This window comes from Myotis nattereri (assembly GCF_964212035.1).
Source record: "Myotis nattereri genome assembly, chromosome: 4".
NCBI lineage: Eukaryota > Metazoa > Chordata > Mammalia > Chiroptera > Vespertilionidae > Myotis > Myotis nattereri.
Genome location: NC_138079.1, coordinates 12876122 through 12890200, shown reverse-complemented (window position 1 = coordinate 12890200; position 14079 = coordinate 12876122). Strand labels below are relative to the sequence as shown.

At 39.2% G+C, this 14079-nt stretch overlaps 1 protein-coding gene across 1 annotated transcript in view; it reads right to left on the bottom strand.

Annotated features, from left to right (window-relative positions):
* MARCHF6 (membrane associated ring-CH-type finger 6) overlaps nucleotides 1-14079 on the bottom strand; it is a 71204-nt gene that overhangs the window by 35935 nt on the left and 21190 nt on the right. The window contains exons 4-9 of the mRNA XM_081088710.1: nucleotides 13184-13327; nucleotides 8726-8798; nucleotides 7267-7435; nucleotides 4156-4345; nucleotides 2177-2238; nucleotides 1360-1392 (exon numbers count right to left, since the gene is read on the bottom strand). Of these exons, the coding sequence (XP_080944836.1) occupies nucleotides 1360-1392; nucleotides 2177-2238; nucleotides 4156-4345; nucleotides 7267-7435; nucleotides 8726-8798; nucleotides 13184-13327 (671 nt within the window). The remainder of the gene's footprint in view (nucleotides 1-1359; nucleotides 1393-2176; nucleotides 2239-4155; nucleotides 4346-7266; nucleotides 7436-8725; nucleotides 8799-13183; nucleotides 13328-14079) is intronic.

Sequence of the window (14079 nt, the reverse complement as noted above, 5' to 3'; positions counted from 1 at the left end):
CTTTGCTCATGCCTCAGTATACTCATTCTCACTTGGCCAATGATCTACTTCCACAGTTATGTATTATCACCTCCAAGATGACTGCTATCATCTCCAGCCAGACACCTCTACTTTCGTTACACTCCTTGCTGACACTAGAAAGACCAAGCTTATTTGTCTAGGCCCACCACCTCCTCCCCCATCAAGTTAAATGATCCTTCCAAACAGGGCATACACTTTCAAATTTTTTTCTTAGAAAGACATTCCCATCAGGAAAGAATATCCCAATCTGCTACAATCCAAGGGGCATAAAGGGTGATTAATTTGTCTAAGAGATGACTACTACATTCCTATTCACCATGTCAGCTTATATCACTTGAATTTTTTCAGCTTTTCTGCTTTTAGGGCTCCCAAACTGTCCTTATTCCCTATATCTTCTGTGCCTAAACCTCTAAATTATCTTATTTAAAAATTCCCTGCTGACAAACTCCAGTAAGAAACACCTAACCAAGGCCTCTTCTGTACCTCTGATAAACACCTTCTGTAACTGAGTCTTAACCATGTAGTACCTCTAAAGTTTCTTATTCACATGTTAATTTCTACTAACTATAAAACATCTTTGAGAAGAGGGGTCCTATTTCATTCATCTCTGAACCTCACAGTAACTATTACAATGGATGGCACATGGTAGATACTAAAAATATCTTTCCATGACTGAAGTTATCCTATAAATTATTTTTTCCAATAATTAGAATGCACTTTTGTCAACAACACTGCCTAATTTCTGGGACTCATCTGTGAGGGACTGATGAGGTAAGAGAGGTAAATGAGTATGTAGTCAAATAATACCTTCAATACCAGTGGTTCTCAACCTTCCTAATGCCGTGACCCTTTAATACAGTTCCTCATGTTGTGGTGACCCCCAACCATAAAATTATTTTCATTGCTACTTCATAACTGTAATTTTGCTACTATTATGAATCATAATGTAAATATCTGATATGCAGGATGTATTTTCATTGTTACAAATTGAACATAATTAAAGCATAGTGATTAATCACAAAAACAGTACGTAATTATATATGTGTTTTCCGATGGTCTTAGGCAACCCCTGTGAAAGGGTCGTTTGACCTCCAAAGGGGTCACGACCCACAGGTTGAGACCGCTGTTCTACACTGATTGGATCAAACTCTGAATAGAAGCTTGGTAACATCATATTCTCTCTAATCTGTGAATTACCACCAGGTGCATCCCTCAGTATTACTACCTCAACTGAATCACTGAGACAAATAATTAAGTCACAATTCTATTATTTAAAAAATGTTAGAGTTATGAATAAAGATACTTTTGTTTGAAAAAAAAAATGTTAGCTTTACTTACTAGAAAAACTAGTGATCCATCAAGTCCTAGCATCTAAAATGAATAATAATAGGCATTAATTCAAGATAAAAAAGTTTTTTTTAATTCTATTTATTAAAAAGGCTCATTTTCCTTTCAATATCTTTATTTTTTTAAAAAACATTTTTTTTTTTACTGATTTTAGAGAGGAAGGGAGAGGGGAAGAGAGCTAGAAACATCAATGATGAGATAGAGTCATTGATCGACTGCCTCCCACATGTCCCCTACTGGAGATCAAGCCCACAACCCAGGCATGTGCCCTTGACTGAAATCGAACCCGAGACCCTACAGTCCACAGGCCGACACTCTATCCACTGAACCAAACCAGCTAGGGCCCTTTCAATATCTTTAAACATAATCGATACCCACTACTTTCCGATATAGCGTATCATTTTCAGAGAATAAAAAACTCCTGTGTATGGGAGTTTTGTATTTTGGGTTTCCTTTTATTCCAAATCATGGTTTTGAAGTAAAAAAAAAATCCATCTTGGGTTCATCCTTACATTAGCTATGGAGTCAGTCAAGACTTCATGATACAACTATATTGTCAACTGAAGCATCAGAATAATACTTAAATTTTAAATTGTTACTTCATTTTTTGAAAGTCCACAATTTCAGACTAAACATTCCCTAAGTAGAGCAAGGTTTGTTTTAAAAACCATAAGACAGAAAAAGTTATCATTTTCAGTACAAACAAAACATCACTTAATTTTCTCTAGAAATTAAAGATCTATTAAAGTTTTAAATCAAACATAACTACAGAATTAAAACACTGATGTTTGATAGAAGTCTTACTCACTCTTTCCCATGTAAGCTCTTCTGCAGCTCTGTCCCATTCTAAAGCATTCCAGTTCATGTCATCTAGAAATAAAATTGCAGTTCAAAGATTACTGACGTAACTTGAACTATAAATAATAAAATGCGCCCTTTTAATTTGGTGTTTTGTAAACTATTGTTGAGAAGCTAAACCACATTTAAAATGTTTCCAATGAGTATTTACTTATTAGGCAATAAATAAGAACCCATATACATAAATACAACATAAAATAAATAAGGTGGTGCTAGTATGTGGAAAGTACTAGGAAGGAAAGAAAAAGGGTTATGTGATAGAAAGGAATTCAACAGTTCTGAAGCAGGAATAACTCCAGTGGAAGTGAGGAGAGTAAGAAAGCCAGACGACTATAATTCTCTGGATGAGGAAGCAGTGGAAGATACAGTATGAAAGGCAGAGAGGGATCAGATCATACAAAAGAAATGTGAAGCCTAGATTTTATTTTGTTCTTCAGTATCATGGAAAAACCACTGAAAGATTTTTAAAGGCCGGAGAGCAACCCAAATACTACGTGGAGCAAGAATGGAGCAAGAAGGAAGACCAGTTAGGAGCTATTGCATTAGACTGAGACAGAAATGGTGGCCAGCACTAGGGAAGCAGTAGACTGCATCCTCAGAGTCTTTGAACAGATACTCGCCTCTCCCTGGCAAAGGCCCCATTACACAACTCGCTTCTCATCCTTCAGATAGTAGCTCAAATAGCCCTTACTCTGAGCTACGGGGGCATCTTGTTTAAATAAGTCTCTCTCCAAAAGCATCCTCAGAACAACCTACACAATGTTTATCACAATGTGTAATAAAGTTGCTCACTTGGGTATTCTTCACTAGACCAGAAACTCCATGAAGGCAGAGCCCTGATGTTTTGAGTGCCTGGCACACAGGAGACACTCAAATATTAACGATGTCAAATGGACCCAGAGGCAGTGCAGCACCTGACAAGAAAACTCTGGGTGGGAAGAAAGAAAGGGAGGCGCTGAGCTACTGACAGCTGACTTGGAAGGCTCAGTCTCGGATCTTCTTTTACATTGCAAAGTTACATGCTAGAAAAGGAGAAATGGAGCCCTGGCTGGGTAGCTCAAGTTGGTTAGATCAGGGATCCTCAAACTACGGCCCGCAGGCCACATGCAAGTACAAATATTGTATTTGTTCCCGTTTTGTTTTTTTACTTCAAAATAAGATATGTGCAGTGTGCATAGGAATTTGTTCATAGTTTTTTTTAAACTATAGTCTGGCCCTACAACGGTCTGAGGGACAGTGAACTGGCCCCCTGTTTAAAAAGTCTGAGGACCCCTGGGTTAGATCATTGTCCCGATAAACCAAGGTTGTGGGTTTGATTCCCAGTCAGGGCAAATACAAGAAGCAATCAACAAAAGCATAAATAAGTAGAACAAATCGATGTTTCTCTCTCTCTCTCTCTCTCTCTCTCCTCTCTCTCTCCCTCCCTCCCTCCCTCCCTCCTCTCCCTCTATCTCCCTTCTTTGCTCTCCCTCTCTCTAAAATCAATAAATAAAAATTTTTTAAAAACAGAAACTGGTTTCTCTGGATTGCATCTGGTCTACAGTGCACACTGCAAGAATTTTTCTTTGATATTAAAAGTACTGGTTCAAAAGAATGGCCAAAAAAAAAAAAAAAAGATAAATCTTTATCAAATTCCTTTAAAAAAAAACAAACTAGGATCTACACCAACTTACAAATAATTTCTTCCTATCCATCCTACTAAAGTCCTGCGTAAAGTAGGATTTTAAAACACAAAATGTGCCGTTTCACAGAAAAAAATGTATGCATATGTATATCCATACATGCAAGTTTGCCAAAATAAAGTAAAAACAGGTTAAAAATATAATTTTAAACCCACTAAATTTTGAAAACACTAGTCCTCCCCCAAGGCAAGTTGGGAATGGACTCATGGTGGAGAAGAGGTGATAAGGACAAATGAGCAGCCATTACCCTGGGCCCCATTGTTGGCATCCGCTGCATCTTCCCCGCCTGCCTCATCTTCCTCCTCGTTCTCCTCCTCCTCTTCTTCCGCCTGATCATCCTGGGCATCCGGGTTTTCCCCCACCACTGCGTTCTCGGCTGGTGGGTTGGCAGGCTGGTCAGGAGCAACATTTTCAGCCCCATTTCCTCCCGCTGGAGCCTAAAATGACAGAAGAGCGCAGACATTTAGCTAATTTACCTCAGTTTTGCTCTATTTCCAAATCAAGCTCTTTCTTCTAAAATAAATAAATAAATAACCAAGAGGCTCAAAAGTATTGAAATTCCAAAACGCACCCCTCAAAGTCAAATGTATCTTATTTGGATCAATTTGGTATATAAGGACATAAATTCACTTCACAGTGTATATATTCATTCAGTATAATTTAAGGATTATCATTTCATAAAGCATTACAGATAACTAGAGGCCTGTTGCACGAAGAGATTCGTGCAATAGGCCTTCTCTTCCATTGTCTGCTGGTACCAGTTTTCCTCTGGCACCCGGGACCCAGGCCTTCCCTCTGGCTGGGCTCCGGCCAGAGCCCCCACCCCAGCCGTGAGGCCTCGCAGCTCCGCTGATCCCGGGGTGTGAGGCCTCACGGCTCCACTGATCCCGGGGGCATGGGCGTGAGGCCTCGTGGCTCCGCTGATCCTGCGGCTGTGAGGCCTCACTACCCGGCTGGCTTCCAGAACATCTGGCTTTGCTCCACCGCTTGTGCCTACTTATGCAAATTAACCACCATCTTTGTTGGCCGTTAATTTGCATATCACCCTGATTAGCCAATGGGAAGCGTACAAAGGTACGGTCAAATACCCTTTTTGTCTTTTTTTTTTTTAAATATATTTTTTATTGATTTTTTACAGAGAGGAAGGGAAAGAGATAGAGAGTCAGAAACATCGATGAGAGAGAAACATCGATCAGCTGCCTCCTGCACATCTCCCAATGGGGATGTGCCCGCAACCCAGGTACATGCCCCTGACCGGAATCGAAACTGGGACCTCTCAGTCCACAGACCGACGCTCTATCCACTGAGCCAAACCGGTTTCGGCTACCCTTTTTGTCTTTTATTAGATAGGATGGGTTAACAATATGGCTATCTTGAATACATCATTCCATACATAATCCTACTTTAAAAGACATGACTCCAGTCTTTAATGACCCCTCAGGAATAAAAATATATTTATTTATGCATCTATTTATTTGTTTATACACATACAGATATAAAACTTAATTCTCAGTTATCAGTTAAACACTTAAGGAAAACATAGCTAATTTCTGCCCTGTAGGTAAGCCTGTCCATATATATTTTATCAGTCCCCACATGCATCTTTCTCTGGCTCTTCCTGAGTGCAACAACCTACCAATCAAAGACATAACTGCAGTTAATTAAAACACTCAACTCCCTTGGGGTTAATAAAGACTAAAAGAGAACTACATTAGCCCCGGCCGACTTGGTCAGTGGTTAGAGCATCAGCCCTGGGAAGGAAGGTTCGCTGGTTTGATTCGGTCAAGGGTAAGGGCATGTACCTCAGTTGCAGGTTCCTACATGTGGGAGGCAACCAATCAATGTTTCTTTCTTTCTCTCTCTCTCTCTCCCCCCCCCCCCACCTTTCATCCTCTCCCTCTTCATTTCCTTCCACTCTCTCTAAAAGTCAATGGAGACAGAACCTAGAGACAGAACCTAGCGAGAGAACATGGCAAAAGATCCTGGACAAAACCTGGCTACAGAAATTGGCTGGAGAACCTAGACAGAACATGGCAACCAAACCTGGCTGGAGAACCTGGAGAACCTGGCTGGAGAACCTAGCGAGAGAACATGGCTACAGAACCTGGCTGGAGAACCTAGACAGAACTTGGCTGGAGATCCTACACAGAACCTGGCTGAAGAACTGAGCCACAGAACCTGGCTGGAGAACCTAACCAGAACTTGGCTGGAGATCCTGGCTAGAGATCCTGGCTAGGCTGCTGATCAACTGAACGCTGTCTCCGTGTCATTCCTTCTTCGCCAACTCCATCCACACCTCTGGGGACCCCTGGACCTGCTGGGGTTGGACCCCAGTACACACACATATGTGTATATATAATAAATTAAACATATTCATCCTTTGATATCTTAAAAAAAATAAAAATAAATAAATAAATAAAAATCAATGGAAAAATATATCCTGTGAGGATAAAAAAGTTTTTAAAAAAAGAACCCTATTAAAAGCTTCAAATGCTTCAAAATATAAGGTATAATGATAAAAGTATTAAAGGTAGGTAAGAACAGTGTTGTTTCTTTATAGTCCCATTTTTTTTTATGTGTGGTTTTCAAGGGAGAAATTGCACTCAATTCTGCAGTGAAAAATATGTGGCAACTTTGATTAAATCAATCTGCAAACTGACAAAAGTAGGTCATTACATGAAAAATTAAGTTATTAATTTACACTTTGAGTATCTTACACTCAATTTTTTCATAACAAAATTTTATGAAGTGTGAATTGTTTTCATATGTAAGTAGCTAATATTTTTTACATTTTCAGCCCCATAATTTCTCAGCAGGCAAAATACTAAAAATAATTTATGTCCTCTCTTCTTAATAATTCTAGCAAATGCTCTTACATCTAAGCATGTATCCTCTGATTAACAAAAAGTAAAATGGCACACCATTGTTATAGTGGTCCAACGTTTCTACTTTTGGTAACGTTCCTGCTAGCAGCAGCAAAGAGGAGGCATTTTGCATACAAAGAAACTGATGAGCAAAGAAGGTAAGTCACTTCCTTAATGTTACCCAGCATGTCAGAAGCATGTACAAGAAGTCTGTACCTTAACTTCCAGCATTATGCAGGGGACCCAAGCAAAAGCAATGAAAGAGCACTTTAGTATGCCCCCAATATTGCTCCCAATCTTGCTAGAAAATTGAGGCCAAGTCACAGCAGCATTCTTTTGATTTTTTTCACATCTCCCTTAATCTTCTCCCACCCCTTTTCACTACTCTGCTTTGCAGTGAGGGACATGGGAGTCAATGAGGTTGGGTCTTAGAGGGTGATGACAACTCTCATGTCCTGTCCCAATAAAAAGAATTGGAGGAAGTGGGGAGTTACCTCATTTTGGTGGTGTCCAGCAGCATTGAAGGGTGGAACAGCATGATCCAGCCAAATCGGCGCTCCCCCGTGGACAATCTGCTCTCGCAACCACACCAGGCTGATGAACGCACACAATGTGCACGTCACCACAAAACAACCCTGTAAACAATCCGCCAATAAGTTGTCCCTAGTTAAAAAAAAAAAAAAATTATATGGAATTACTCCGAAGAACACCTAAGGAAACCAAAGAAACTCAAGATAACAATAGTCCATCTTATACTAAAATATCAGGAAAAAACAGCCAGAAAACTCATAATTTTCTGGGTGAAAATCAGCTCCTCAAAAATCATTACTAAGGGCAGCTTGGCACAAAAGAAGATTTAGCACATATAAGTATAATTTTTTGCAGGCTTAATACTCTAATGATTTTGATATAGTTAATAATATATAACATTTCTAATTCTGACATCAGTAATAAGTAAAACACATCTAATATGTCTTTCCCAAGAAAATTCAATTACAATGTTTAACACATTGTATGTGGGAAACGTGTTTACACGTTTTACATATTTATACATTCTACCAGTTTAGTAGAGCGCGGGACACGTATTAATACGTTTTTTATAGACTAGCGGTAGAATGCGGGTAACGTATAAATACGTAAACTAAAGTTATCGTAATTTTACTGAACGTTGCCATTTGCGCAAAAAATTAGCAAAAATGGCCCGCGCCACCTGTTAGCGCACGATAAAAACTACCCGCAAACAATGTGTTAATATCAAATTAAGATACAGTAAAACAACTATAGTGAAGACGTTTTTTAGCGTTCAGACACTAATAATCACAAGAAATATTTTAAAAATAAATTTGAATTCAAATGTCTATATTGCAAAAAACATTTAAATGAACTTTCAGCATGCGAACATAATCATATATATCGCACAATGCACAACAGCCTATTTAACAAGCTGTCCCACCATTACAAAACAGTTCTTTTTAAGACAGGTATGTTTTAAAACAGCACATATGTATATATACATGTCAGCTGCTTCTACTGTAGCTATAACTGTTAAAATTATTATTTGTCCTTGAAACTGAAAAACTCAAATTGTAAAAAAAATAATTATGTGGAGCAGCCCTGGCCAGTGTGGTTCAGCTGGAACATCATCCCGTACGCTAAAAGGTCAAGGGTTCAAAAAAAATTAAATTAAATAAATAAATAAAAGGTCAAGGGTTCGATTCCCGGTCAGGGCATATACCTAGGTTGCAGGTTTGATCCTGAACCACATGTAGGAGGCAACCAATCAATGTTTCCCTCTCACATCAATCTCTCTTTCTCTTTCTCTCTCTCTCCCTGCCTCTCTCTCTAAAAATCAAAGAACATGTCCTTGATTAAGGATTAAAAAAAAAATAAAAACTTGTGGGGAAAAACTAACACCATTATGCAGCCTTCCACTGTCACAAGGTTCATACTCACGTGGATAGCATGTCCAGTGGCAGTGTCAGTAGTGAGCTCACGGAGCCAGTAAACAAGCACTTGTAGATGCGGCCTACCAAAAGAGGACACAAGGGCACATAGTTACAATTCTCATCATCAATCTCACAGCTGTTCAATTAAACAGAGGTCAAGTGGAATACCATGAATGCCACTAAAATACACATTTAGTCTTTGCAAGGATGAGTCTCAAAATATTAAACTGTTGCTGTAGCCGGTTTGGCTCAGTGGATAGAGCGTCGGCCTGCGGACTGAAGGGTCCCAGGTTCGATTCTGGTCAAGGGCATGTACCTTGGTTGCGGGCGCATCCCCAGTAGGAGGTGTGCAGGAGGCAGCTGATCGATGTTTCTCTCTCATCGATGTTTCTAACTCTCTGTCTCTCTCCCTTCCTCTCTGTAAAAAATCAATAAAATATATTTTAAAAAAATATTAAACTGTTTTAAAATGGTCAAGGCCCTGGCTGTGTAGCATCATCCCAATGAGTCAAGGCTCTGGGTTCAATCCCAGGTCAGGGCACATACAGGAATCAACCAATGAATGCATAAAAGGGTGGGAAAACAGATCGATTTTTTTTCTCTCTCCCTCTAAAAATCAATCAACTTTTTAAAATTTTTACTAGTCAAGCATAAAAATAGTGATAATGAAGAGTAAAAGTTACTCAAAAATGTTTAAAGTTTAGATTCTAGATTCACACTTGCTTGTTTTTATTGAATGAGCTTAGATATCTGAAAGAGGAAAAGAATCTAAAGTAAAGATATCTCCAAAATTACATAATGGAGAATTTTTTTAACCTAGAATTCTAAAATTCATTGAGTCTGCTCATGAAATTAAAGGGTATCAGTTTGGGGAGTACACATTTTTGAAATTAGAAGTTTTCAATGGAGTACATGCTCCAATGCCATGAACAGCAGTGGCTCCTCTGCTGTTAATCAGGTAACAATCTAGTCCTACACTCTATTTGGTCACCCTGTATTTTAATGTATAGTTACACTATATTTTCCTATCTACATGTAGCATATCTATAATCTCCCACAAATATAACAAACAACTTAAAAAGCGCCCATTTCTATCCTCCCCTCACAATTTCTTCCCTGTTAAGATCATCCAGAATTTTAGGTCTAGGCTGTTACCTAAAAATTACTGTAGATTAACAATTACGATTTAGCTGTAAGACCTACTTTCTTCTTTTCTCTATAGCTCACAACTTTCTCTTTGATTCCTTGCTCATTTTATGCAGGAATAGTCGCAAACACATTTTCCATAAATAGTCTGAGGCAATAAACTTTCTCAGTCCTTGCATCTATTGAAATGTCTGTATATTGCCCTTCCATCTGATAATTTATGGGTAGGTTTTAGGTTCAAAAATGTTGTCAAACTTTGAAATTTGCCTTCTAGCATTCAATTTCAAGTTGCTGCTGTCTTCTAGCTTCAGCAAAATATTTGCTGATTTTAAGTGTGGCATTAGTCTGATTTTCATTACTTTGTAGGATAACCTGCAAGCGTTACATCTATACAACACCCTGCTCAGAATTGGAAAACTTTAGAATATATTTAGGTTTTTGAGTCTCCTTCTATCATGGTCAGCTCTCTCTCTTTCAATCTACAAGATGTCTATCATGTCCTCTTCCATCATCTTTTTACCTTCTGGAACTACTTATTAGACAGGTACTAGAAAACTTGATGTAGCCTCCATCTCTCACTTTTCTCATACTTTCAACATCTTGTCTTTTTGAGTTACATCCTATAGAACTCCTTGCTCAATCTTCTAGTTCACTAATTCATTCACACTTCTACAGTACTTACTCTGCTATGTGGTATATCTCCCAAGATATTCATTTTCATAAATGAGTAAGTTTATCTTATTTTAATAAGACATGAGAATACGAATTATATTTATTCAAAAATCTTGTTTGCATTCAAGATTGCAAAAAAATTGTATTTATATAATCTGGCACCATATACCCCCCTCCATGTCTTTAAGAACAATGAAGAACTCAAAAAGTATCAATTAAGAGTTAGTATACCAACCTCACTGAAAGCCTCCTGTATTTGAAAGAAAGCCTCCTAATTATTCAGGATCATTTGATATGTGAGTGACTTTTAAAAGAAGGAGGGGGGACGGGAATCTCAAGAGAACCCATCTTTTACAATCTTTGAAGGCTCTAACTAACTCCCAGAAATAAAATTCAAGTTTCTTCCAACTATGGATTGACTTTGCTTTTTCAATTCTCTCATGAATTTTCTTTTTTTTTTTTTTTTTTAATTTATTTATTTATTTATTTATTTTTCTTTTTTTCTTTTAATTAAATCTTTATTGTTCAGATTATTACATTTGTTCCTCTTTTTTCCCCCCCATAACTCCCCTCCTCCCAGTTCCCACCCCACCCTCTGCCCTCACTCCCCACCCACTGTCCTCATCCATAGGTGCACGATTTTTGTCCAGTCTCTTCCCGCATCTCCCACACCCCTTTCCCCCACAAGAACAGTCAGTCCATTCCCTTTCTATGTCCCTGATTCTATTATAATCAACAGTTCATTCTGTTCATCAGATTATTTATTCACTTGATTCTTAGATTCACTTGTTGGTAGATGCATATTTGTTGTTCATAATTTGTATCTTTACCTTTTTCTTCCTCTTCCTCTTCTTAAAGGATACTTTTCAGCATTTCATATAATCCTGGTTTGGTGGTGATGAACTCCTTTAGCTTTTCCTTATCTGTGAAGCACTTTATCTGACCTTCAATTCTGAATGATAGCTTTGCTGGATAAAGTAATCTTGGTTGTAGGTTCTTAGTATTCATCACTTTGAATATTTCTTGCCACTCCCTTCTGGCCTGCAAAGTTTCTGTTGAGAAATCAGCTGACAGTCGTATGGGTATTCCCTTGTAGGTAACTGAGTTTCTTTCTCTTGCTGTTTTTAAGATTCTCTCTTTGTCTTTTGCTCTTGGCATTTTAATTATGATGTGTCTTGGTGTGGTCCTCTTTGGATTCCTTTTGTTTGGGGTTCTCCGCGCTTCTTGGACCTGTAAGTCCATTTCTTTCACCAGGTGGGGGAAGTTTTCTGTCATTATTTCTTCAAATAGGTTTTCAATATCTTGCTCTCTCTCATCTTCTGGCACCCCTATAATTCTGATGTTGGTACGCTTGAAGCTGTCCCAGAGGCTCCTTACACTATCCTTGCATTTTTGGATTCTTTTTTCATTTTGCTTTTCCGGTTGGGTGTTTTTTGCTTCCTCGCATTTCAAATCATTGACTTGATTCTTGCGCTCCTCTGGTCTGCTGTCGGGAGTCTGTATAATATTCGTTATTTCAGTCCGTGTATGCTTAATTTCTAGGTGGTTCCCCAATATACGATCGAGGGTCTCATTAGTTTTCTTGTAGATCTCATTAAGTTTATCGGCGGCTTCTAAACAGTTCTTGAGAGACCTTAAAAGTGTGGTTCTGAACTCTATATCTTCCATTGACAATTTTGTCCTGTTTCTTTGTCTCCGCATTTTGTTATGCTTCCTTGGTGCACCCCCTAGTGGTCTTTGTGCGCAGTCTTATAAACCTTGATTGCTGTAGCTAATGCCAGGGAGGGTTTGACCTCCAGGCCAAGTGGCTATGAGAATCAGCTGTGTCTGCAGTGAGAGAACTTCTGTCCTCTAGGGAGGTGCTAATCTAGCCTTTGCCTGAGGCTATCCGGCAAATGCCTCTGTGCAGGGCTTGGGCGGGGCGGGTCGCACAGGATCAACAGGGTGGGCCGGAGAGAGCAGTGATGGCGGCTCTCAGTCCTGTCCCCAGGGGCTCTGCCTCTCTGAGTCCCAGCAATGGCTGCAAACCTCGGAGAGAAAGCTGCACTCGCTCTGACCGAAGCCAGACAGTCCCGCTTCTCCCGTTTGAGTCTGGGTCCCTAAAGACTCGCCCGGATCTGGAGCTCAGAGTCTGCGACTCCCTCCCGATTGAAAACGCCAACTGCGCCCTCCGCCGCCAGCCCGCTCCGCGCACTCCGCACCTCAGAATTTGACTTCAGCACTGTGCCTCCTCTGAGTGTCCGTATGCGTTTCTCTTTCCTCCTAGTTGTAGGACTTCCACTCAGCCAGTGTTCCTGTGGTTCTGGGTGATGTCCCTTCCGTTTTTTGGTTTCACTTTTGAAGTAGTTGTTCAAGGCAGCAAACTCCGGCGTTAACCTATGCCGCCATCTTGGTTCTCCGAATTTTCATTATTAATTAGACTCTGTATGCTGTATTTTTCTTTCCCACATTCATTCAAGAAACTGATGTGGTTAAAAATACTTCTTAATTCAAGTGAACTGTTTCCTGAGGCTTTACTAATATATGAAATAATAATATCAAATAATTACATATCATTCGAACAAAAATATAATCTAATATTACTCTATAATATTAAATAGTTATGCAGTGTTTAATTAACTCCAACCACAGAGGAATGAATACTCACATGCTGTGAGAGGAACAACTCCCAACCATGCAAAGGCCACAAGTGTATAATGAAACCAATATCGTATTGCAGTGCCAATACTTGTAACCAGTCCAGCAAATATGTCTTGGATTGGAAGCCGTGAAGGCATATCTGGGGAATAAACTATTACAGAAAAAAATTATATATAATTTCATGAACACTGAAAAATAGACTGATTCATAAATATAAAACAGGCATGTAAAGTTATCTTAACTTTCAACATTTCTATTATACAAATATTTTTCCTATAAAAAATGAATCAAATACTTATAATAATAGCACATTTAAGAAGCCAACAAAAAGACCTCTGAGCAGAAAAAAAGATTCAAGAGAAGCCTTCATCTCTCATTCACAGCCATGAACTTCATGAAAAGCTAATTTACACATCATTCAAACAATATGATTATCTGGCTTCCCAGATTATAAAAGATCAGATAAAGCAAACAGGAGAAAAAGGTGAAACTAGTGACTTCATCAAGAATAAACCCTCCTGCCGAAACCGGTTTGGCTCAGTGGATAGAGCCTCGGCCTGCAGACTGAAGGGTCCCAGGTTCGATTCCGGTCAAGGGCATGTACCTGGGTTGCGGGCATATCCCCAGTGGGAGATGTGCAGGAGGCAGCTGATCGATGTTTCTCTCTCATCGATGTTTCTAACTCTCTATCTCTCTCCCTTCCTCTCTGTAAAAAATCAATAAAATACATTAAAAAAAAAAAAAAAAAAAAGAATAAACCCTCCTGCCCGAGCCAGTTTGGCTGAGTGGATAGAGAGTCATCCTGCGGACTGAAGGGTCCCAGGTTTGATTCCGGCCAAGGGCACATGCCTGGGCTGCAGGCTTGATCCCCAGTAGGGGGTGTGCAGAAGGCAGTCGATCAAT